At 45.7% G+C, this 23485-nt stretch overlaps 1 protein-coding gene across 8 annotated transcripts in view; it reads left to right on the top strand.

Annotated features, from left to right (window-relative positions):
- The window catches only part of LOC128343176 (transmembrane protease serine 12-like), a 77236-nt gene that overhangs the window by 24677 nt on the left and 29074 nt on the right, over positions 1-23485 (top strand). For 3 of the 8 annotated variants that reach the window (XM_053291766.1, XM_053291769.1, XM_053291767.1), the window contains 2 exons: positions 2986-3128; positions 14126-14939. The exons of 1 other annotated variant lie outside the window; for it this stretch is intronic. In XM_053291766.1, the coding sequence (XP_053147741.1) occupies positions 2986-3128; positions 14126-14365 (383 nt within the window). In that variant the 3' untranslated portion in view covers positions 14366-14939. 4 more of the 8 variants (XR_008315363.1, XM_053291771.1, XM_053291770.1 and 1 more) reach the window with 4 other exon arrangements.

Below are 23485 nucleotides of genomic sequence, written 5' to 3'. Positions count from 1 at the left end.
CTATGCGACATTGCAGCTGAAAGCTGATGCTGTCAGAGTCCTAGTTCCAATCATTTAGAAGGCTAATCATCCAGGCTTTTAATTAGACTTACAGTTTTAAACCATGTGTTAAAATTTAAGTTATTTTAGTGTTTTAATGTTTTAATTTTGTTTTAATCTGTATTTTATTGTAACTGCCCAGAGACATAAGTTTTAGGTGGTGTAAAATTTGTTAAACAAACAAACAATGGGCCATTAATTATTAGGGTCCCCTCTGTTTAAAGATGGGGCAGAAGATAGCCACTCTTCACTCCCTCAGGATCAGTGCTGTTTGGTAAAGAAATGTAAAAAAGGAAGCTAACACAGGCATCCACCAGTCTGCATTTTTCTTAATTAATTCTGATGATATACTGTCCTGCCCCGAGGCCTTTCCTGCTTTCAACAGAAGAATAAGTTCAGCTGTTTCCTTTGTTACAGGTGGCCAATCAGGCAAAGACCCAAATACTGGCTCATACTGCTTTTAAAATATGTTTGTCATAATTGCTTTAAAATAGATTTGCCCTGATAGTGACCATTTTCCTGTCATGTTGTTACTGAAATCTAATGAAAGGCAGATAAATAAAGAAGGCTCTATGTCTCCAGATCGGGAACTAGAAATCAGGCCTATGAGGATAAATGAAATATGGAGTTAGAGAATTTAACAATTGAGTTGCTATATTTTGAAGCCTTTTTAATTTTATGGGCTTCTTTTCCATAGAACTCACAGAAGAGACTGCAGGAACTGTACGACAGGCTTATCTTTAGCTAAAGTACACATTGATAGACAACAAGCTTAATAAACCAGCATTTATATCCAAAGGCTCAAACCATGGCTTGACTGGGAGGTATTCTTTGAGGCAAAAAAGTTTTTTCAGGTATTTTTAATTGAATAAAGAGGGAACTCATGGAATAAATCCAGAAATACTGTTACAGAGTAAAAAGTGTTATAAGGCCTTACCTAAAAAGGAAAAAGGAAAGGTGATGAAGGAAATCTGGTTATGATTTATCCAGGCAGTTACTTATATGTATTTATCTATTCTTTAACACTTGGAGATACCACATCACAAACATTTATCACAACTAAGAATCATACTAACTGAGTATATTCAACCTTCTAATTCTAAATACAGTAGGGGGAGGGGGGACACTGCCTTCTTACTATTCTACTCCTAACGTCTCTCAACATTTAAATACTATTGTATCAGGCATTTTCCATTACTGTAATTCAAGCAGATGTAAACCACCCAGAGCCTTTGGATTGCTGGGACTGTATAGAAATGTAATAAATAAACAAACCATAAACTGAATTCCAATCAAACATAGCAATTCTGAAACTACTTATCCTAAGCCTATATATTAGAATACATTAATATCCTTCTGTGCAAAAAAGAAAGGTGTAGCCACCATAGAAACAACCAACCCATAAAACAAAATCATATATACCTTCCATCTATTGTACATATATACTGCACTTGCTTACATAGATCTGTAATACCCAACAATATTGTACAAACCACTTTGTTTCCCATATCTACTAGAATATACATGCATATCTCTCCCACGAATATGCCCACCACTAATCACATTAGGGGCCAAATGCATTATATCCAATATATAATCCTTAGTCAATATATCTAAAACACACATCGAACAATACAATTATTTAAAAGTTGTATGAATATTCACTATCAAATGATAGTAACGATGGCCAGAAATAAGAATCAGCATCCAGATAGCCAATTTACCTCCTCATTCAAATCAAAGGGAGTCCGTGTTTTGAGTGTGTGGATCCAAAAAGGTTCACGTCATGCTAAGAAAATATTATTGTTTCCATTGCTATTTCTAATCTTTTCCACATACCAAAATTGTAAATCCTCCACTTTATGATTCAGTTGAAAAATATTTGACCAAAGGTGCCTGTATTTTTCCATTTCTAATGAAACTTTTATGTTCAGTTTTAGTTTGTATATTCCTAGTAGCAGTCCCCACATGTAGTAATGCACCAGGGCACTGGATAACACAAATCACCCCCTTAGTATTGCAGTTGAAAAAAATCTCCTATGAGATATTCCTGGAGGTTCAAAGGATTCCTAAGTTTCTCGCAATTATGACAAACTGAACAATTGCCACAAGGATATTATCCCATGGGTGATGCCCCATCTAAAGTGGCAAGGAAATTCCTGCCCGGAGTCTTCCCAGTGCCAACAGCCTTGGAGTGTGGTTCTTGCTACAGTAGCTGCACTTGCACTCTGACCCATTTGGGCCCCCATGATGTGCTCTGCTCAGCTATGTGCAGTGGCAACTCTGGCTGGGCTGTACTCCAACCAGAGCCGCCACTGCACACAGCCAAGCAGAGCACACTGCAAGGCTCAGCTGGGTTGGAGCTCAGCTGCTGCAGCTGGAGCCATGCTCCTGGGCTGGAGGCAGTGAGGAAGAGGAGACTCCGACCAGAATCTCCACTTGGTCACTTTGCCTCACCTGCACTGCATGGCCCAGGGTGCCCTAGATGGGGGAGCTCAATGGTGCAGGGCTGGGTGATTGCCCCAATTCTCCCCCTGCTCCGAAAGAATAGTGCTGCTTTTGGAAAGACTAATGTCTTTCCTTCTCAGTTGTCACTCCGAGACTTTGGAATGCGCTTCCCGTTGACATAAGACTCTCCCCATCTCTTGCGGTTTTTAAAAGATCTTTGAAGACTCATCTTTTTAACCAGGCCTTTTAACTTTTGTAATTTAGATATTGTAAACTGATTTTGTTTTAAGCAGCGTTTGGAGTTTTAATTGATTTTAATGTTTTATTTGTGGTGTTTTATGGTTGTGAACCGCCCCGAGACTTTGGTTTGGGCCAGTATATAAATGTATGAAATAAATAAATAAATAATGTGCCATGCCACACTCATTGAGAACATTGTTTTAGAGAACATCAACAAACACAAGCATACTTCTTAACACTGTGTTGTTTTTATTATAGGTCCACTTCAGTATACATTAAAAGAAGCTCAGGTGGACATTTTTTCACTGGAAATCTGTAATCAAAAGCGCTGGTATAGAGGAATGATAACAGAGAATATGGTTTGTGCTGGCACTGAAAGTGGGTTTAAAGGAGGCTGCCAGGTAAACTAGGAATTATTCTGCTTTTATACCGATTGCGGACATCACAGTGCATGACATGATGTACACTCTCCTGTCAACACTAAGGATGTGCTGGGGCTGCTGCACAATGCCAAAGGCAGCCCTGATGGGCTAGACAGAAGGGCTGCTGCACAATAACTTTCAAGTGCCTCTGGAAGCACTTTCAAGTCACTCTGCAGCAGCCTCGTTGCTACACTGTCTAGGCTGGCTTGGAAGTTGCACAGGTCCGGCACCTCCTTAGCACCTAAGGGAGACTGGGTATCATGTCCCCCACTGTCTCGTCTCTAGGCTAAATTGTGTTATATCCACTAGCAGCTCCAAAATATTTAGGAAATTTGGAAAAACGTATTATTTTAGATTGCTGTGGTAGAATGGATATTTCTGATGTTACAGGAAAATTAAAGCAATAACCATTTCAGTTTCTTCTTCATCATTACTTACTTCTAAAAATACCTATTATCCACTAGGTGCTCTACAAAAACTGAAAACACAGTTCCATAACCACAGTATTAAAAATATGTTTAAAGCCTTGTCTTGTATTATGGGTGAATTTTGAGCCTGGGTGGGTAAATGTAGCTCAACCATGCAAACTACCGTACTCCCAATTATACCCTTCCACCAGTTATGAAATTTCTATTATTAATAAAAAATATGACACCGAGAACCACCCCAATCTGCATTGACTGGTTCGTCAGGTAGTCTCCATTCTAACCCAATGTCAACTCACCAAGAGGAAAGCCTCTTAGGGCCGCTTGGACTTTCATCACTGGAGTAGTTTCTGTCCCATGCCAGTGTTAACTCAATAGGGGTAGGAAATTAAGTCCTGTACTTCTTTGGAAAATGAAGTTTTATTTCTCCCTGAAGCTCAATTGACCTTGAAAGGTGATAGACTATTTGACCAATCATCTGAGGCAGTGCATTGTTCTGTGCTGCCTAGTTTGGGCAGATGAAACTAGCTCCTCCAGAACATTGCATCTCATGTCTGGAATGAAAAACTCCAGACATTAGATATCAATCAATCAATCAATCAATCTTTATTATGGTCACAGACCAGCATAAAGTAAAAGAGGTGATTATTACACAAACCAAAGTAGCAATATATATTGCACTCTAAACACACTACTAGCATAAAATGATTGAAAATATAGCTATGGCTGCGAGCAGAGACATGTTAAAAAAGGCATAAGAATGCACTAAAACCAAGCAGCAATAGATAATACACTGCATGCATATAACATAAAGGATTTGAAATATTTCAATTACTGTCTAAGAGGAAATAAATAAATAAAAGGCATCATTAAAAGTAAGTAGGAACTGGTATGCAATAAAATGATACCATATAAAATAAGGACATACAAATACACAAAAATATGATTAAAATCCAAATACAGGTAATCAGAAATACTCTTCCCGGAACAACTATGAACCAGAAAGGGACAAGCCAGGATGTTGTGGGTCTATAGGTTTTTGGACTACCACAGTAAGACAGCAGATGGGGCTGCACTCTAGTTCATAGAGATGGACGCTGGGCACGAGGTCAACGTCCGCTTAATTTTAATCGCTGCCGTGCACAACCTGGCGACACTGTAGGTGGTAACAGGGTTGCTATCGGAGAGCAGCAAAGAGGTGTAAAATTGGTCTGTTCGCTCAGAATATTCATATGGTAAGATGAGAGAGGTACGGTTGTTCCTGTAGAACAGGCACTGCAGGAGGATGTGACCTGTTGTTTCTACCTGCCCTGAGTTGCAGGGGCATTTATGCTCTGAGATTGGGATCTTCCTCTAGCGTCCTGCAAGCACAGCTGAGGGGAGAACATGGCAGCACGCCAGTGTGACAGCCCTCCTATGCTTTGGGACTTCCAGTTGCATTAGGTATGACATAGGAGAGCTGGCATACCTGAGTCCTTCACTGACAAGGAAGTTTGGGGTCTTGCCTATGTCAGCTTGTCACTCTATATCTGTTTGATGAGTGCCTTGGCCTGGTTGTATCTCATGTTCACTAAGAGAAGCAGGAATAGGCCCAGGGCCTTTTAAAAAACTCATAGTTTACTTCTTTCCAACTGGATTGGAAGTCATAACATAGCTTTAGGGGGGCAAGGCCTGAGGGGCAGCGGGAGAGCTTTAACCAATGTTCATCCAGACCCTTGCCTTCACTTTCATCAGGCCAGTCTCCAGCCACAGAGTGGTGAGAGAGACACAACTTGGTACTTGAAGGACTGCTCTTAGGAACTTTTATTGCACACATTCCAGATTGAGAAAGTTGGGGAAGGGGCCAAGCTGGTAACTCTGCTAGCGGCTTAGCTTCATCCAATTTTAGCACTGCGGATATATAGTGACCACCTCTTGTTCAGAAGAACTTAAGGATAGCGGAGGTGTTCCTCTGTGCATTTAATGTTGCATATTCCCCCTGTGTCTTCCTAGAACCATTGGAGTTCAGGACTGTCCCCAGATATTTAAAACAAGGGACCTGCTCAATCTTGTGCCCATCTATGAACCAGGAGTGGGTTTGGGGCCTTTTGGCAAAGGCCGTGATTTTGGTATTCTGATAGTTGTGCTCAAGCAGATCTTCCTTGCAATTCTGGGCTAATGCCTTCAGTGCATGTTTAAGGCCAACTGGGGCCCTTGAGAGTATTGCTGCATCATCCGCATATAATAGGGTGGAAATGTGGGCTCCTGTGAGTTTAGGGGGATGGAAGTCTATGTTGTTAAGTTGCCCCACCATTGTATTGATGTAGAAATTGAATAACGCGGCCAGTATGCAACTTTGTTTTACACCCTTTCATGTATTGATGGCACTAGTGAGATGTCTTTGAGGGCTGCACCTTACCTTGAGTGATGTATCAGTGTGTAGCATACGTATTAGGAATAGCAGTCGCCGATCAGTCAAGGAAGCCTCTAGCTTCTCCCATAATTTGACTCTTGAAATAGAGTCAAAAGCAGCTTTAAAGTCAATGAAAGCTACATACAGGGAGGTTGAGTTACAGGAAGAGTACTTTTCAAGAAGATGTTGGAGTACTAGGCACTGGTTGATTGTGGATCGTCCCTCTCTGAAGCCAGCCTGCTCCTCTGCCAGCAGATTTTCTTGCTCCAACCAGTCCTGTATTTTCCAGGATAGGTGTCTCACATATAGTTTGCTGATTGTGTTGAGTAGGCTGATAGGCCTGTCGTTGGCTGGTTCATTTTGCTACCCTTTTAAAAAATGGGGACAATGATTGCTGTCTCCCAGTCCTTGGGGAAATGGCCATGTGTATCAATGTAGGTAAATAGTGAGGCCAAAACAGGGGGCCACCATTCCATATTGTTTTTAATGGCCTCAGGTGGAATCAGGTCCTCCCCTAGGGCCTTTCCAGTTCTCAAGTGAGCGACAAGGCTCTTGATTTCAGATGTTGTCAGTAGGTATCCATGTGGCTGTGTCCTCTATAGCTTGCCCAGGGTGTCTGCTCAGTGCAGAGGAATCCTCATAAAGTTCATGGAAGTTTTCCCCCCAGTTCCCTGGGGGAAATATGGCAATCTATTTGGTTCGTGCCGTTGCTATGGTTGCATGTGGTAATGTGCCAGAAGGTTGCTGTGTCGTTGGACTGGGCTGCCTGGATGAGTCGTGACCAGTTGTGTTTCATGGTTTCTTTTTTCTTATGCGCCGCCAGTTGTTTGTAACTTCTCTTCTGCTGTAGCAGGTCCATTGCTGCCTTTGGTTCACTTCTGGTAGGAAGTAATGAGAGCTTTCCTGGCTTTAATGTAGTCTTTGTCAAACCATGGTTTGAAGTGATGATGTTGCTGCTGTAGGGTTGCACTACTTTCCCTTTTTAGGTACATTTTTAGGTGCTGTTGCATTTCCTCCACCAGAGTGTTGTAGACCTCCAAGGGTCTATCAGGAGGTTCGACTGCTACCAGGGCCTGTAGGAGATGCTGAAACCGCTCTGAGGCAAGCAGCCTGGCTATGGCATGGTCCAGTTGTGGAGACCATTTGGCATAGCAGAGAGATCTTCTGGCCGAGAATATTGGAGGTTGGTAGCAATTCTCAGTGTGGGTTGGATAGGGAAAAGACTTTAGATGGAGGACGATCAGAAAATGATTGCTATCAAATTTTGGAACAACCTCTAGGCTCTCTACAAGAAGAAGCAGATCCCTGGAAATGATAACATAGTCAATAGTGCTTATTCTTGAATCTGATAGATAGGTATATTCTCCAAGCTGATCTCCCTGGACAGCACCATTTAGGATGAAAACGTTAAGTTTAGTTGCTGTTTGTGCCAGACAGAGTCCTACAAAGTTTGATCTCTGGTCCTTTGCTGTTCGGTTGGGAAGGAGTCCCTCATCCTCATGGTTGAGTGGGGGGAGGCATTGATGTTGATGTGTCATATAAAGAGTGTGATCGTCACTGCCCAATCTAGCATTGAAATCACCAGCCAGGATCACCAGTGTGTCAGGGTGAGAAAGACTAAGGTCTGCAGTGTAGGTTTCCAATTTGGCCCAGATTATGCTTAGCTGGGATTTCCACTGTTGTGGAGGAAGGTAGGTATTAATTATCAGCAGGGAGCAACTGCTGAGTTGAATTAAAGCTGTCATAGCATAATGCTTGAATGGAGGAAGAGCTCTTGTCACGCTAAGAGCGGTGGAGACTAGTATCCCCAAGCCTCCTTTTGATTGTCCCTTCGCTGGCTCAGCTCTAACCAAGAATGAAAGGAATCCATTAAGTGATATTTCCTCCGTCATCCATGATTCCTGTATTAGGATGATGTCATAGCAAGCCAGGAAATCAGTGAAACAGGCGTGGTTTGCCAATGCACCCCACCCAGCCACATTCCAGCTGAGGAGGGTAACCTTATGCTGGTCTTCTGGATGTCATGGAGAGGCTCTGAGGGAGAAGGGGGGCATCTTCCAGGCTCTGTCCATCTGTTTCCGGGGACCCGGATGTTGCCCTCAGTTTGTCACTTCTGTCCCATCGACCAGCTGGCCTGGGTCCAGTCCAGGAAGGATAGTAGGAGAGTCCAGCATACTCCCATTTTCTGGTGGGCTTTCTTGGGTACTCAGTTCAGCATTGTCAGGGGCGGTTCCTGGCAGTATATCCTGTGCGTTGAAGACCTCTGGGGCTTCCGAGGTGGTCTGGGATCTCATATCAGGGAGGATAGCGGTATGGACCTGGGTATAAGTTGGCCCTTGAGGGTTGTCTAGCATGACCACAGTCTCCAGTTTAGGGATGTGTGAAACATTTTGGGTACAAAACCTTTTGTACTCGAAATGGGCCATTTCGGGTGTTTTGTAGACAAAACAAAAGACCCATTTTCCAAATCCAAAGGTTTTGTGCACAAAACAAAATGTCCTTGTTTCGGCTACAAAATGTTTTGTTGATTCGGACCTCCATTTTGTAGCGATCTGTGAGTCAGTCTCCATTTTGTGTTTGACATCTCTTTGAATTTTCCGCCCTTCCAACTTTCTGATCAGTGACCTAAAGCATGGGCTGACATGCTGACGATTCTCTCCTTGTTCCCCATCGGCTCTTTTGCCTCTTGCCACTCTTTACTGATCCCACATTGGCCAGGAGAAGGGTTGAAGGAAGGGGAAAGGGGTGAGGGGGAGTTCAAGGAGGGGCTTTCAATTCATTCAACAAGTTAGTTATTCATTCACCATTCTGCCTTTCTGCCTCATTGGAGAGAGAGAGAGAGAGAGAGAGAGAGAACTAGTTTGCATTGCATAGCATGCCTCAAGTTGCCATTATGATGCTATGCCATTGCCTATGCCTGCCTGCCTTGTTGCCAGCCTGAGCGCAGCCTACCAGCCTGCTATGGCTACTGCATGTCAGCCTGGGAATTGATTTATTTGCTGCACTGCTTTTTTGTTCTAGAAGATTTTTTTTCACCCCCTTGAGAGATGCCATGCCATTGCCTATGCCTGCCTTGTTGCCAGCCTGAGCCCAGCCTGTAGATTCTCTGGCAGCATATGAGATTTAAAACGACAAACCATGAATCCACTCTCATATGCTACCAGAGAATCTACACTCAAAACATCTCAGAAACAACAGAACCCAGTACCCCATGGGTTAGCAACTCATGGGGGTGGTTGACACCCTATGTGCTCTATACCACCACTCGCTCTTGGCCACCCCAGTGCCCCCCAATTGCAGTTATGGGGCTGCTGAAACCTCCATCATTCCCTATGGGGAAGAACTTTAAAGACACATAAACTCCATTAAATCTTTAAAAATCAGCGCTCTGCCCAATTCCTTTGAAATAATTCTGGCAGCTTCCTTGCCCTTGCCCTGGGCACTACCACCCACCCCACTCTGCTCTGGGCCACCCCCTTTCTCCCTGATGTGAAGCTATACTTTTGCTGAAACCTCCATTATTCCCTATGAGAAAAATCTTAAACTTCAAAAATTCACCAAAAATCAGCCCTTTGCCCAATTCCTCTGAAATTTGGGAGGTAGCTCCCACCCTTTGGGCACTACCACTCCCACCCACTAGTTTTGCCCCGGGGCCATTTTTTAAGAATCCAAAACATTTCGGATTCGAATTTTGCAATTTCAAACAAAGAACAAAATTGAAGTGTTTCAGATTGGCTGATTTTGAAAAAAGGACAAAATGGGGGTGTTTCAGATTCAGGCCAAAAATGAAACAGAAACATCAAAACAAAATGCACAAGCCTACTCCACTTGGGCATCACTGGACAAGGGCATGTCAGTTCCCAGCTCTTGCAATTTAGGTAATGCATCCCTTGAATTAGCAGAAGGGTAATATGATGGTTCTGTGTGTAGGGGTGATGCTGGGGGGGGGAGGGCTCTGTCCTTCACTCTCATTGGCTGTCAAGATGTATGTGTGAGTCAGATCTTCCATCACAGAGGCCAACCCCTCAGATTTGAGAGAGGGCATTGCAGGGAGGGCCTGTGGAGTCCATGGTGTCGATAGCCTGTCTGGGACAAGGAGGGCAGTGACACTATCAAAATGTGGGTCTGTGGCTAGCATTACTCCTGGACGCATGTCAGCTGTGTCCAGAACCTCTGTTCTGTATGTCCAAAGATATTAATTGAAGACAGGGGAGAACCTGGGGGATCGGTCGTGATCACAGTTGCTTTCTGATGCAGTTTCAGTTCCTGATTCAGTTACAAAATTGGTGGAATTCACCTTTAGCAGGTGTTTGGGAGGTGACAGCTGGACTTCCATTGGCAGTTCCTGATCGCTTTCAGTGTCTGTGGTTGGGTAATCATCTCTTTGTGTTTTGGGGCTCAGTCTCTGCATAAGTGCAGTGAGCTTGCTCTTTAGTTGAAGCAGATCATCTTGTCTGCAGGGATGGGAATCGGCCACTCTGTAGAGAGAGTTGGTTGTGGCTTACCTTGGCTGGAAGGCTTGTTTAGAATTTGTGTCCTTGGAGTGTCTCAGCTTGTGAGGCGCTGCTACAGCTCTCACGGGGCCAGGTTTATTTATTGTTAGTGTGACTGCCAGGTTTATTGCTGCTGGTGTTTAAGAGGCCCGTGATTAACAAACTGGTGCCAAGATCTTTAAAGACACGGTGAGAGGTTATATTTAATTGTCGTAAGCTCTGGGTTGAGTGGAGTAGCTGTGTGGGCACTTGAGCTAACTTAAAAGCTATAAATAGCCTTTTATAGTCTGCCGGTAAAAAGTGAAAGTTCACCAACTCTGTGGGGGGGGGGGATTTGTTGGTTTAAGAGCTCTGAGAGGAAAGTGACTATTTTCTTTCGGGTTGCCCATAAATAACAGTCCTTCCTAGAGAGGTGGATAAGAATCTGATGGGTTTGCAAGAGTCTTGGCAGCTTATCCCTGTTATTTTCAGTTGCTTCTGGGCATATCCAGTGCAGTGAGTCAGATGCAGAGGCAGAGGGGAGGGCTGGCTGGGAACTGTTGATGTCACTTGAGCTTTTAACTCCTTGCTGGGTCTTAGCCAAGAAATGGGCAAAAGTTTGTGTTAAATTCTGTATTTGTCCCCCAATTTGGTTCAGATGCCCTCAAATTATAATCAGACTTTCAGCAGAAATCAAGCATGTGTTGCTTAGCTGCTGGGCAACAAGGTCAGACTGAGAGTAAAGTGCTTGGCCAGCTATAAAACTTCCATCCCTCTGTCTTGAGGAGTTTCCCTCCTCATCCCTCCGATGAGACAGTTCTAAAGTGGATTGTTGGTATCTGTCTCCTGGGGTGCTGGCTTGGCAGTGCTGGTGGGGGCTTCCGTGGCCAGGGCTGTGAATCTGTTCTTGGTACTCAAAGTAAACAAATCACCCATCACTGCATCAGTGGGGGAGAGGAAGTTTTCGATCTTCAGCTGTTTCTTCTTCCTTGTTCTCCCCCTCCTTCCTTGGGGGGGTGGCTCTTGCTGTTGGAACTCTTCCTCAATCTTTTTCTCCCCCTTGGATGGCATGTCTGGGGAGGGGGAAAGTCAAAGTGCAAGCAGGAGCTTTGAAGTTAGGCTGTTAGCCGGTCACCATCGTGCCCCCCCCCCCGCTTAGGACATTAGGTAGGTTCTTTAGTTTTTATAGTTCTCAGTTTTTAGCTTTTTAAATAACTTTTAATTTGAAACAGTGTTTTAACCTGGGCTTTTAAGTAGTTTAACTTAACTTCTTTAATTTTATTAGTGTCTTACCTTAATCTTGTCTGTTTTATGTATGTATGTATGTATGTATGTATGTATTTATTTATTTTTACATTTATATCTCGCTCTTTCTCCAGGGAGCCCAGAGCAGTGTACATGGCGTGATGTTGTGAGCTGCCCCAAGCAGTAGTGGCAGAGTATAAATACTTTATAAATACATACATACATACACACACATCATTTAGAAGCCATCATAACAAAGGCAGACGGATCACAACAGGCAGTACCCACAACATCTCAGCTTCATTATCATATGCTTGCTTGCATGCAGAAGGTTCCAAGTTCCCTTCCTGGCATCTCCAAGATAGGGCTGAGAGAAACTCCTGCCTGAAACCATGGAGAAGCCACTGTCACTCTGTGTAGACAATACTGAGCTAGATGGACCAATGGTCTGACTCGGTATAAGGTAGCTGCTTATGTACATGATAGGCAGGAATGGCAGAAAATGCTATTCCACTACTAGGGAAACCAACTAAGAGGCTGAACGTGCATTAATCACAGAATGGAATAAAAGCCATCCTGAGAAAACATGAATGTGGAAGCCTCTTGACCCAAAAGAACTGTAAATGTAGCTGCTAGTCCTGACTGGTGTGTTTTGTGCCCATCATGAAGAGCTCTAGAGAGTGTGTGCAGCAGATTTGGGGCATACCAAGACATTGGTATCATATGAACCCAAGAAGGGTAAGGCTGTAATTATCAACCACACACCATGATGTGGTGGTGGAACCAGAGCAGAGGAAGCTGTGCATTATTTCCCATTCTGCTGTGACACAGAGTGGAATTGATAGTCCAGAGAAATTGAGAAAGTATGGCTGCAAACAAATGGCTCATCCAAAAGGACCATTCACACACACACACACACACACACACACACACACACACACACACACACGATCTATGTTGCTGTCATTGCCAGTTTATTTGTCTGGTTGTCCAACCATCCAAACTGAGAACAGTGTGCAAGGATGAGATGGCACTTGGGGAACAATTCATAGGTGCCAAAATAAGACCAATACTGTTGGATGTCCAGAGCCCCTGGTGGCGCAGTGGTAAAACTGCCGCCCTGTAACCAGAAGGTTACAAGTTCAATCCTGACCAGGGGCTCAAGGTTGACTCAGCCTTCCATCCTTCCGAGATTGGTAAAATGAGTACCCAGAATGTTGGGGGCAATATGCTAAAATCATTGTAAACCGCTTAGAGAGCTTCGGCTATAGAGCGGTATATAAATGTAAGTGCTATTGCTATTGCTATATCAACCATGCTAATATGGACTGTGCTAGGCTATCATCCTCCAAATGCTGCAGAATGTGGTACAGCATCCCAAACTGGACATTCATTTTTTTCTTTGCCCAAGGAAAGCCGAGATGAAACTAAACAGAAGGTGCCAGAATTGGGGGGAAGGTGGTTTGTAGAATGACCTTGACCAATTACCATACCTGTGAAGATTGCCTTCAGTCAGTCAAACTATTTTCCTTTCAGTGGAAACTCTGATGCAAGGTAACCAATGGAACTACTCTGAAATACTCAGCTCAGCAGTACGACTTCATGATACAGGAAGAGGGTTAAAAAAAATAGACAAATAAGGAAGTAACTTGGAAGAAAAGGGGGACACTATATTTCTAATGCACATTTGAATGTATATGCAATAAAGTTGCACTATAACTCCAGTTAACAAACTGCTACCACTGTTTAGCATAAGCTAAGGTGTGAGGGATAACACCTTTATTACAGAAAAGAGTACAGAGCATTACAGAAAAGGAAAGACATTTATTTGCTTCTGTTCAGAATATTTGGTTCACTTAATCCTATTCAGATATTTTACCCAAAACTGCTGTACATGATTACAGCAGTGAAAGTGGGTGCAGAAGTTACACCTTAGCCCATCACTCACCCTCTCAACCTCACCACTCATGGTTATAACAGCATAATTGTGATGGCAAGCACTTCTGTGATCCTCAGCTTGGGGCGATACAGGCTGCTGATCACAGAAGCACCTGCCATCACAGTTATGGCATTTCCCTCGCAGATGAGCACCACCTTAACTGTGCATGGTGAGTTGGAGGGGTGGGTATCAGTACCTGTGTAACTAATGAGTTCTTTAGATAACTAATGGATGGATCACTGGATTTTCCAGGGAAACATTTTGATTCTGAAGCTAGAATTCCCCAAATATTTCATGATAAGATTGTGTATGTGGCCTGCTTGTCCACCCAAAGATTACCACATGTAGGCTTTCTAGATTCATCCATGTCCAAAAAATCCACTTTTGGGGGGCGGGGGGATATTCATGAGACACATACCTCAGACTTATTTGATCACTCTGTATTGTCAAATTTTTGAATATCATAAGCCACAATCAAATTGTCTTTTATTTTTCACATTCAGGGAGACAGCGGTGGACCCCTGATGTGCTATTTCCCAGATTCCACCAAGTATTATGTGGTGGGAATCACCAGTTTTGGTAGAGGCTGTCCATCAAAACATCCAACAGTTTATACACGTACAGCTAATTACAGAGATTGGATAGAGTCACATCTTGCCTTTAACAATAAGAACGCTGCAAGCATCCCATCGCTTCTGATCTTTTTGATGGTAGAGTGGGTAGCTTTGTATCTTATTCTTTGAAGATGCAAAGTCTCCTATTGTACTAGAATTAAATCATTTTGCTTTAAAAACATAATGAGGTCATTCACACAAGCATAAACCGTGTAAGCAAAAACCTGTACTCAAGTTTGGGAGCTGTGTGTATAGAACACAGTTTTCACTTGTGTTAATAACCTCAGTATTTTCCTGTTGTGAATATCTTTAGCAACTTTAAATATTTTCAGCAGCTCGCATGTCTTCTGCTATTACCTTCAATAGATTCAAAGATATTTAATCTTAAATTAAAGTTTTAATTTAAAACATTTAACTGTGTAATTTAAAACATACATTCAATTTTGTAATTTAAAATATGATAATCTTAATCTTTAGCTAGCTAAATCAAGGGGTCAAACATGCTTCAAGACTAGTAATTTAGCATACTGTATGATAGAAATCTTTTTCTTCAAGGGAGAAGACAGACATGTACCATTCAAATTATAGTATCCCAAGTATGGAATGTTCGTTTCTATGAAATTGCAAAACAGTGTACACAAAAAATGCTAAATGTTGCCATATTATTCCTGATTTTTCAAATAAAACATGTTTTACAACTGAATACAGGCACCATGTACAGTATAAACATTTCTTCAGTTTGTTCAAAACTGAAGTCTGTTCAATCAGAAAAACTCTGAGAGAACATATAAAGAAAGAGTTCATTCTTCAGGAATGAGTGATATAAAAATTCACCCATAAGTAGCTACATGGTGTTTGGGGTTTTAAGAATTAGAAAAGTTTCTCTTATTCCTTCAACTTGCTTCTCCAGTAGCAACAGAACACAGCACATTTGCATTAGTCTCCCAAAGCAGGGCTGGAAACCAAGGCCATTAATATATTAAAGCCATGTGTGCACACGAGGAGAAATGAGACAGCGTGCGAGTACAAGGCTCGCTCATATAACGCCAAGCTATGGTTTGGTGTTAGAGGTGAACCAATTCAGAATATGAGACTGTTCTCATGGGCAGCCTAACCCAGGCTAGGGATGCTTGGGTTAGGCTACATGTGAGAACTGCCAGGATCGGCCTGATTGTGGCGGGGCAGTGCCTCCTAGCGCCACTTTGGAGCCAGGTGCTAGCCAAGGTTAAGCGAACAAGTGCACTGCTCCCTTAACCCTGGCTAACTGCTTGTATATTCTCAGGGGCTATATTTAGCCCCAGCAGGCACAGAGACAGGTGCCTAGAGCGCCTGTCTCCTGGGAGACTCCCCCAATGCATTGCATGTGTTGCATGGTGCATTGTGGGATTGGACTCCAGAGCTTTGTCCCAGACTCGAGCTTCGTGCTGCAGCATGGATTGACTGGGAGCAAAGTCCATACTCCTAGCAAGGTCCAGTGCCTGTCCGGGGTGGGGAGGTACATTTAACAAGCCTTGCCCTCCACTTGCCTCCCCACCCAGTCATGTGAACTACCTCTGTGTGTAGTTTCAGCATTGTTAACACTGAACAAATATGAACCAGCAAATACTTGCACTGTCGGTTGTGTGAATCTCAAAAAGAAAAGTATAAAATTGTATAGCATGTTGCTCCATGTTGGCTCTACCTACCAGTTGTTTGTCAGAAGAACAATTGCTGAAGTTAGGTGAGTGTATTTTGTGTGCATGATCAAGGGATGTAAAAATTCCGGATATGTCGAATTTGTGGTGGTGGGACCCTTTCCCCCCTCTTTTGTGTGGGGTGGGTGTTGAATGGAAACTCTGGGGAAAATTGAAGTATATAGCCATGCTTGTTTCTACATCACATTTAAATTTATTTTACTATTTTGAAGACACAGGCTGACATGCAGACTAAGACTGTGCTGTTGGACGAGCGGCAATTCCCCACTATCTCCCTTCCCTCTAAAGCCCACTGTGCCTCCTGAAAATATGGCCCTCAGGAATATATTTTCAGGAGCCACGAATTACTTCAGAGGGAAGGGGGAAATTGCCCTTCCCAAGTTGTGCAACAATGCAGGGTTAGTCTGGACATCAGCCATTGTTGCACCACCTAGGTGCATACACATAATGGAACGTGGAGTGCAAATGTCCATGGCCCTCCAGCGCCCATAGGATTTCCTAGGGTCACTGGAGTTTCCCCACCCCATCACCTGTGCTTTGTTTCTGGGGTCGTCTGGACACTACACACCCAATCTCTGAGGTGATCCACTGCCCCATTCTGCTGCTGCCTCCTGTTTTGGTCACTTGTCATAGCCCACGCTGGTCTTTGCAGTCCTTGCTTGCCTCCACCACTGGCCTATGTCCCATAGCTGGCTGTGATATGGTAACATCCTTAGATTGTGATGCAACCTGGCCTGGCAAAGCAGCATTTTGGAAGTGGAAAGTGAGAAGCGAGCGAAGCATGAGTGGCAGGTGAGTATCATCAGCAGCAACCCTAATCTGAACTTTTGTATGGTGTTCCCCAGGGCTCCATACTGTCTCCAATGTTGCTTAATTTCTACATGAAACCGCTGGGAGAGATCATCAGGAGATTTGGTGCAGGGTGCTACCAGTATGCTGATGACACCCAAATCTATTTCTCCATGTCAGCATCATCGGGAGAGGGCATAACCTCCCTAAATGCCTGCCTGGAGTCAGTGATGGGCTGGATGAGGGATAACAAACTGAGACTGAATCCAGCTAAGATGGAGGTACTCATTGTCCGGGGTCAGAACTTGAGAGATGATTTTGATCTGCCTGTTCTGGATGGGGTCACACTTCCCCAGAAGGAACAGGTACGCAGTCTAGGGGTGCTTCTGGATCTGAGCCTCTCCCTGGTGTCCCAGGTTGAGGCGGTGGCCAGAAGTGCCTTCTGTCAGCTTCGGCTGATACGCCAGCTGCGTCTGTTTCTTGAGATGAATGACCTCAAAACAGTGGTACATCTGCTGGTAACCTCCAGACTAGATTACTGTAATGCGCTCTATGTGGGGCTGCCCTTGTACGTAGTCCGGAAACTACAGCTGGTCCAGAATGTGGCAGCCAGGCTGGTCTCTGGGTCATCTCGGAGAGACCATATAACTCCTGTATTGAAGGAGCTGCACTGGCTGCCGATATGTTTCTGGGCAAAATACAAGGTGCTGGTTATAACCTACAAAGCCCTAAACAGTTTGGGCCCTGGGTATTTAAGGGAACGCCTTCTTCTGCATGAACCCCACTGCCTACTGAGATCTGCTGGAGAGGTCCGTCTGCAGCTGCCACCGGCTCGTCTGGTGGCCATTCAGGGACGGGCCTTCTCCGCTGCTGCCCCGAGGCTTTGGAATGCACTCCCTAGTGAAATAAGAGCCTCCCCATCTCTGACAGCTTTTTAAATGTTTTTAAAAACACATTTCTTCACCCAGGCTTTTAATTAATGTTGTTTTAATGGTTTTAATGGTGTTTTAAAATATTATTTTAAAAATTTTATATAGTTGTAATGTGTATGTCCCCCCCCCAACCCATTTTTGTCTTAACGAATGTTTTACTTCCTTTTTATTCTGTTGTAAACTGCCCAGAGATGTAACTTTTGGGCAGTATAGAAATGTTTTAATAAATAAATAATAATGGGGGCAATCCCAAATCTTGTCCCAGAGCTGCCCTTGTTGTCACTATGCCACTGGCACCAGCAGAACCACAAAATGAATGATGTACAGCTCAGCACATAAGATTTTTTAAAAACCACAAAAAACTAGGTACGTATACTTCTACATTTCATAGGTCTAAGAAACTATAATTACAACTGTACCCAGTTCTGAAGATCAACCTGCAAGCTGCTAGAACCTGAACTATCTGAACAGGTTTATAGTAAAGCTTTCCTACCCACAAGAAGCCTTTTGCAGCATCTGCCCACTCTGATTTCCTTTTTAACTCTTGCCACAGAAGCAGGTAGAGCCATAGGCTGTTTCCAAGCAGAGGATGAGACACAGTTCTTTGAAGGACCTGCAGGAATTTCAGAGTGGATGAGGTTTCTCACTGGATCCTGTAAGGACATGCCTAAATGAAGGGGAAAAAATTGGGGGTAGACATCTGGCAATTAGTGCAAAAGTTTGCTAGGAAACTAGTTCCTATTGATAGAAGATTTTATGAGAAATTCAATGAACACATTATATTTAATGGGAAGAGGAAAAAAAAAGAGAAATCCAGTATGGTTCCATACACATGGGTCAAAACCAATATGGCATTGTAGCAAACCTTGCCAGGTGTCTACCCAATCCCCCCCCCTTCATTTAGGCATGGGATCCAATGAGAAACCTCATCCACTCTGAAATTCCTACAGGTCCTTTGGCCAGGGACTGGACTACTAGGTCTGTGTGTTCCTCAAGTAAACATGACAGTGTGTCCTGTGGGGGCAAAGGCTGAAATGCATCTGGGATTTGAAAATTATATGTAACACTGTATTTGCGTAGTATTTTCCAATGTCTTCCATAAAACATTATGTTATGTCAAGCCTTTTTCAAAATTTCCAATTTCATAACTTGTTAATTATTGGTTTAATAATGGAATTAGCCAATCAAGATTTAAATATTTTTATTCTAATAAACTAATACAGCTGCAAACATTTTTCAAATAGACCAATTCACTTTAAAGATTTTTTTCTGTTGTTTTTCATTGCAAGTTTGTGAATTATCTCCACCAGATCAATTTTTTCTTACAAGTTTACATTCAGTAGAGAAAATAGCTAGGTAGTTTAACTGCTTGTGTTCCATAGTAAAGCAGCTACAGTTCTATACACTGCCTCTGTTTTTAAATCATTTGTATTGTATTTTGTTTATCTGCTTTTCTACTTAGCACGAGTCATACTGTAGAAAGGTATTGTCTGGTTTTGAAAATTAGGTGATTGGTGGCTTTTAACTTATTTTAATTCCCTTTGTATTACCTCATGTTTCTGGTGGACACATACTGAGATCATTCTCACGGTAGCACAGACCTACCTGGGTAGAGCTGGTAGTGAGACCTGCCAGGCTCTGTCCCAATCCTGGCAGTCCTCAGCCAGGTAGCCTGGGTTACACTGCCTGGTAGTATGGCTGCCGGTAGCCCAAGCGTCCATAGGTGCGATCCCTCACTTTTTCTATGTGCAATCTGTAGACTCTACTCATGCTTGGATCTATAAATCCTACCAATATGAGATACTGTAAATGTGCCTGGTTTTATTGTGCTTTGTTCATCCCACCGGCTCTCCCTCTTCACCTATATGCACAGGGAAGACTGGGACTTCTTGTTCTTGGGAGAGCAGGTCACACATAGGAAAGCACAGCTCTGTCAACTCAAGTCCTAGACATAACTGCACAAATTCTCTCCAAAAGAGGGTTGGGACCCATCTGTAACTTGCACCCCCGATTCGCTCTGAATTCACTGTTCAGAACGCCCCGATTCTAGCAACCTGGATGCCCCACAGAGATGGCATATAAGTAACATATCATAAATGTCCTTAACGTGATCTACAAATACTCTCTTTTTTCCATGGGTAATAAGGTGAGTCCAGCAGCATCTCTCCTGTTCCCTCCCCACCCCGATTTTCAGCCCTGCATGTATAAGTTCATATCGCTTAAAAAGAGGAAGATCTGAAGAGAAAGATTGCTGTAGCGGACAAAGTTCGCCTATCTTAAGAAGAAAGCAAAGAGATAGGAAGGTAGATCTAAGCTAGAGGAAGGGACGAAAAGAGAAACGAAGTGTGCAAAAAGACGCTGTTCCATGGAGGACTAACAGAACGCCCCTAAACCCTTCCCGGAGGCTGGACTTGCAGGCAAAGGCTGGTTTGCCGCCAAGGGAGTTGCGCATCAGAGCGGAGCGTGGGCTCGCGGTTTCGTTGCCCGCCAAGAAGAACCCGCGGAGGCTGCTGTGCTGTCTGTGTGCCCCGAGGCTGTGCTTCATCGCTGCTCCCACCGAGAATGCTAGCAGGAGAGTGCCAGGGATGCGGCAGGGCATTGGGGGGCACAGAGCAGCCCCCCAAACACTTCGGCAGCTGCCTGCGAGCAGGAGGGGCTCTTGGCGGGCAGGGAAGCAGCGAGCCCACCTTCCTCTCCACTCGCAGGCAGCAGCCCGGCTCACCGCGCAGGGCAACAAGAGCAGCCACCCTCTGCTGCTCCCCCCCCCCCGGGCTGTTCCTGCGATCCTCGCTGAAGCAGGACCTTCCAGGCAAAGCGAAGAAGACCGCTAATAAGAACCTCTGCGGGGAGGAGGGCTGGGAAGGGCCGGCAGGCAGGCAGGCGGGTCCCCCTTGTCAGGGTGGCAGCAGCAGAAGCCGGCGGCCACCACTTTGTCCCGGGAGTCCCGCCATGCCCATGGGGCGCGGGGGCGGGGAGAGGAGGCCAACATCTGGCCTCGCTCGGCCACAAGACAGAACACAGAGAGGGCAGAAGCCGCGCGTGGCAGGGCCGTTTGCGCGCCCTCAGGCACGTGGCCCAGAGCGAGCCCCGCCCCCTGGCCGAGAAAGGGCGGGAGCGAGGGAGCCGGTCGCTTCCCTCCAAGGACGACGATGCGGCCCCCTTTTCTCCCCGCAGCAGCAGCACCGCCACCACCAGCCTCCACCCCCTTGGCGCTGCTCCTGCTGCTGTTCTGCAAAGTTCTGGCCCCACTGATTCCTGGTCCCGAAGACGGTGAGCCCAGGTTGCTTCCTCCCTGCCCCCCCCCCCGCTCTGCGGCCCCTCCCGTGTGTGTTGAGTGGTTTGAGCCGGCGGAAAGCGTCGAGCGAGGCTGGGCCGAGGAGAAGCGAACAGCTAGCAGGATTAAACGCCTTCGGGCGTGGTGCGCCTGCGCATCATGCGGCCCGAGATAAGCGCCTTCGGGCGTGGTGCGCCTGCGCATCTTGGCGGGGAGCGGCCGGGCAGGAGCGTGGCAGAGGGAGCGCGCGCTTCGCAAGAGCAGGGGACAGAGGTCCCAGCAGTCCGTCCGTCTAGGCCAGGAGGGTCGCACGCGTAGTGGAAAGCTCCTGGTTCCTTTCCCTCCCGCCCCCAAGTTCTATTCACGGCACGGGCCGGGAGGAGCTGTCACTGCGAGCGCAGCGGGGCAGAGCGGGTTTCTGCGCAGGGCGGTCCAAAAGGGAATGATGAATCCGCGGAGCGCAGCCCGCCCGCCTGCTTTGTTGTTCCTCTGCGGCCGGGTCAACCCTCAGTTCAGCTCACAGGACATGAATCTGCTGTCAAGATGGTGCTGTGTAGGGCGCGCAGGCAAAGGCGCCGCTACTCTCCTTCGCTTGAGGGCAAACAGTTTTATGGCTGTTTTTAAATTGTTGCATTGTTTTAACTTTTATATGTGTTTTAATTGTTTTTATGTTAACCACCCAGAGACGAAAGTTTGGGCGGTATAGAAGTTAAACAAATAAACAGGCTCTGGGGCTCAAGCTGGCCTGGAAGCGGCTGCACCCCCACTTGGAGGTGGTGTTTCAATGGCGCCGCCCTCCAGGAAGCAACTGTTCCTGTCGCTCCTCCGATTTGTCCACCACGGAGGTGACTAATAGGGCCACTACGATCTCGCAAAGTAGGCGGCCACGTAGGCAGTGTCTGACTGAAGGTGCTGGCTGTCACCACGGGTGTAGCTATAACTGAGCGGTTACAGCCCCCAGCTCCAGACCCCTCCAGCTCCTGCTACTCACAACTATCCTACTCCATTGTCGCACGTGATGAGTGATGTAGTCGCAAGTTCAGAAGTGCAGGCGTGCGCTCTATGACAGCCCCCATAGTCATGTCCACCCCAACAGCCACCCCCCCCACTTAAATGCAATAATTTGGGGAGTTCTCTTACAGAGAGTCAAGAATATGCAATCCTATACCACTTATTTGGGAATAAACCCCATTGAATTTAATAGACATGCATAGGGTTAATTAAGTACTTAAATTGTACTGTAATTTTAGTACTTAATTAAGAGAGAAAGTACATGTGTGGCTTGCTAACTGGTTGAAAGACAAAGGCCACTGCAGCTGAGGATGGTGGGAGTTGTAGTGAACAACATCTGGGAATCCCTTTTAGAGAGAACAGTTAAGTACTGTAACACTGCAAACATGGTTTCTTTGTTGAATCAAATGAAACCCTGTTGGAATCACAGTGAAGTAAAGCACTCTGTATGGCCATGTATATATTGTAACAATATATATGCTGCAAAGAGGTGGCACAGAAATATCCTCTATAATAAAGAGCTAAAGTGTCCGCCCGTGTCCCTGCCCGTGTCTTTCTCGGCTGTTCTGAGCATGCGCAGAGCGCATGCTCAGAACGACCGAGAAAGATACGGCCGCAGGGACACGGGCGGCCATGTTGGCTCCCGGGAAGCAGCAACAGGAGGCGGCGGCGACTGGGGCCGATGCCTGCCGGGGAAGCGGTGCCGGATGGGGAAGCGATGGCGGCGCTGGGGAAGCGGCGGCGGGGAAGCGGCGGCAGGGAAGCAGTGCGGGGAAACGGTGCCGGATGGGGAGGCGATGGCGGCGCTGGGGAAGCGGCGGCGGGGAAGCGCCGGCGGAGAAGCAGTGCGGGGAAACGGTGCTGGACGGGAAAGCGATGGCGGCGGCGAGTGGGTGTGAAAGGGCAAGAGGAAGTGGGCCAGGGTGGAAGGGAAAGGGCAAGTGGAAGTGGGGCAGGGGGGAAGGGCAAGCGGGAGTGGGGCGGGGGAAGGGCAAGAGGGAGCGGGGCACTCTTGGCGGCGGCGGCAGAACTCTCCCCTACTAGTGGCAGAGGGATGGCTGCCAGGGGTGTGTGTGATCCGAGCAGTCCTTCCCCACCCCCATTGGTGGCGGTGGCTAGAGCGAGTGCTGGGCCTGTCAATGAAACACTGGCTCAGAAGTGGCCATGTCCCCTGCGTCAATGTCAGATGCAGGGGGCGTGGTCAGTGTGGGGACAGGGCCATTTAGTCCCTCTGAGTTTCCCCAATCAGCGGTTTGTTGAATTGCTGACTGGGAGCTCCTTTCCCTGCCCCTTGAGGACACAGAGGGTGCGACTTGGATGAGCATGCGTGAAAAAGACTAAAGGGAGCCAGCAGCGGAATCTTGTTACCTAGCCACCAGTGAGTTCCCTACACCCCTTCCTGGCCTATAGTCCTCAGCCTATAGTCCTCAGACTAATAGCCATTGATATACCTCTCCTCCATGACATTATCCAAACCCCTCTTAAAGCTCTCCAGGTTGTTGGCTGTCACCACATCTCGTGGCAGAGAATACCACAAGTTGATTATGCA

The sequence above is a fragment of the Hemicordylus capensis genome, chromosome 2 (genome assembly GCF_027244095.1).
Source record: "Hemicordylus capensis ecotype Gifberg chromosome 2, rHemCap1.1.pri, whole genome shotgun sequence".
Classification (NCBI taxonomy): domain Eukaryota; kingdom Metazoa; phylum Chordata; class Lepidosauria; order Squamata; family Cordylidae; genus Hemicordylus; species Hemicordylus capensis.
Note: the sequence above shows the minus strand (reverse complement) of the source record. Positions and strands in the feature narration are given on the sequence as shown.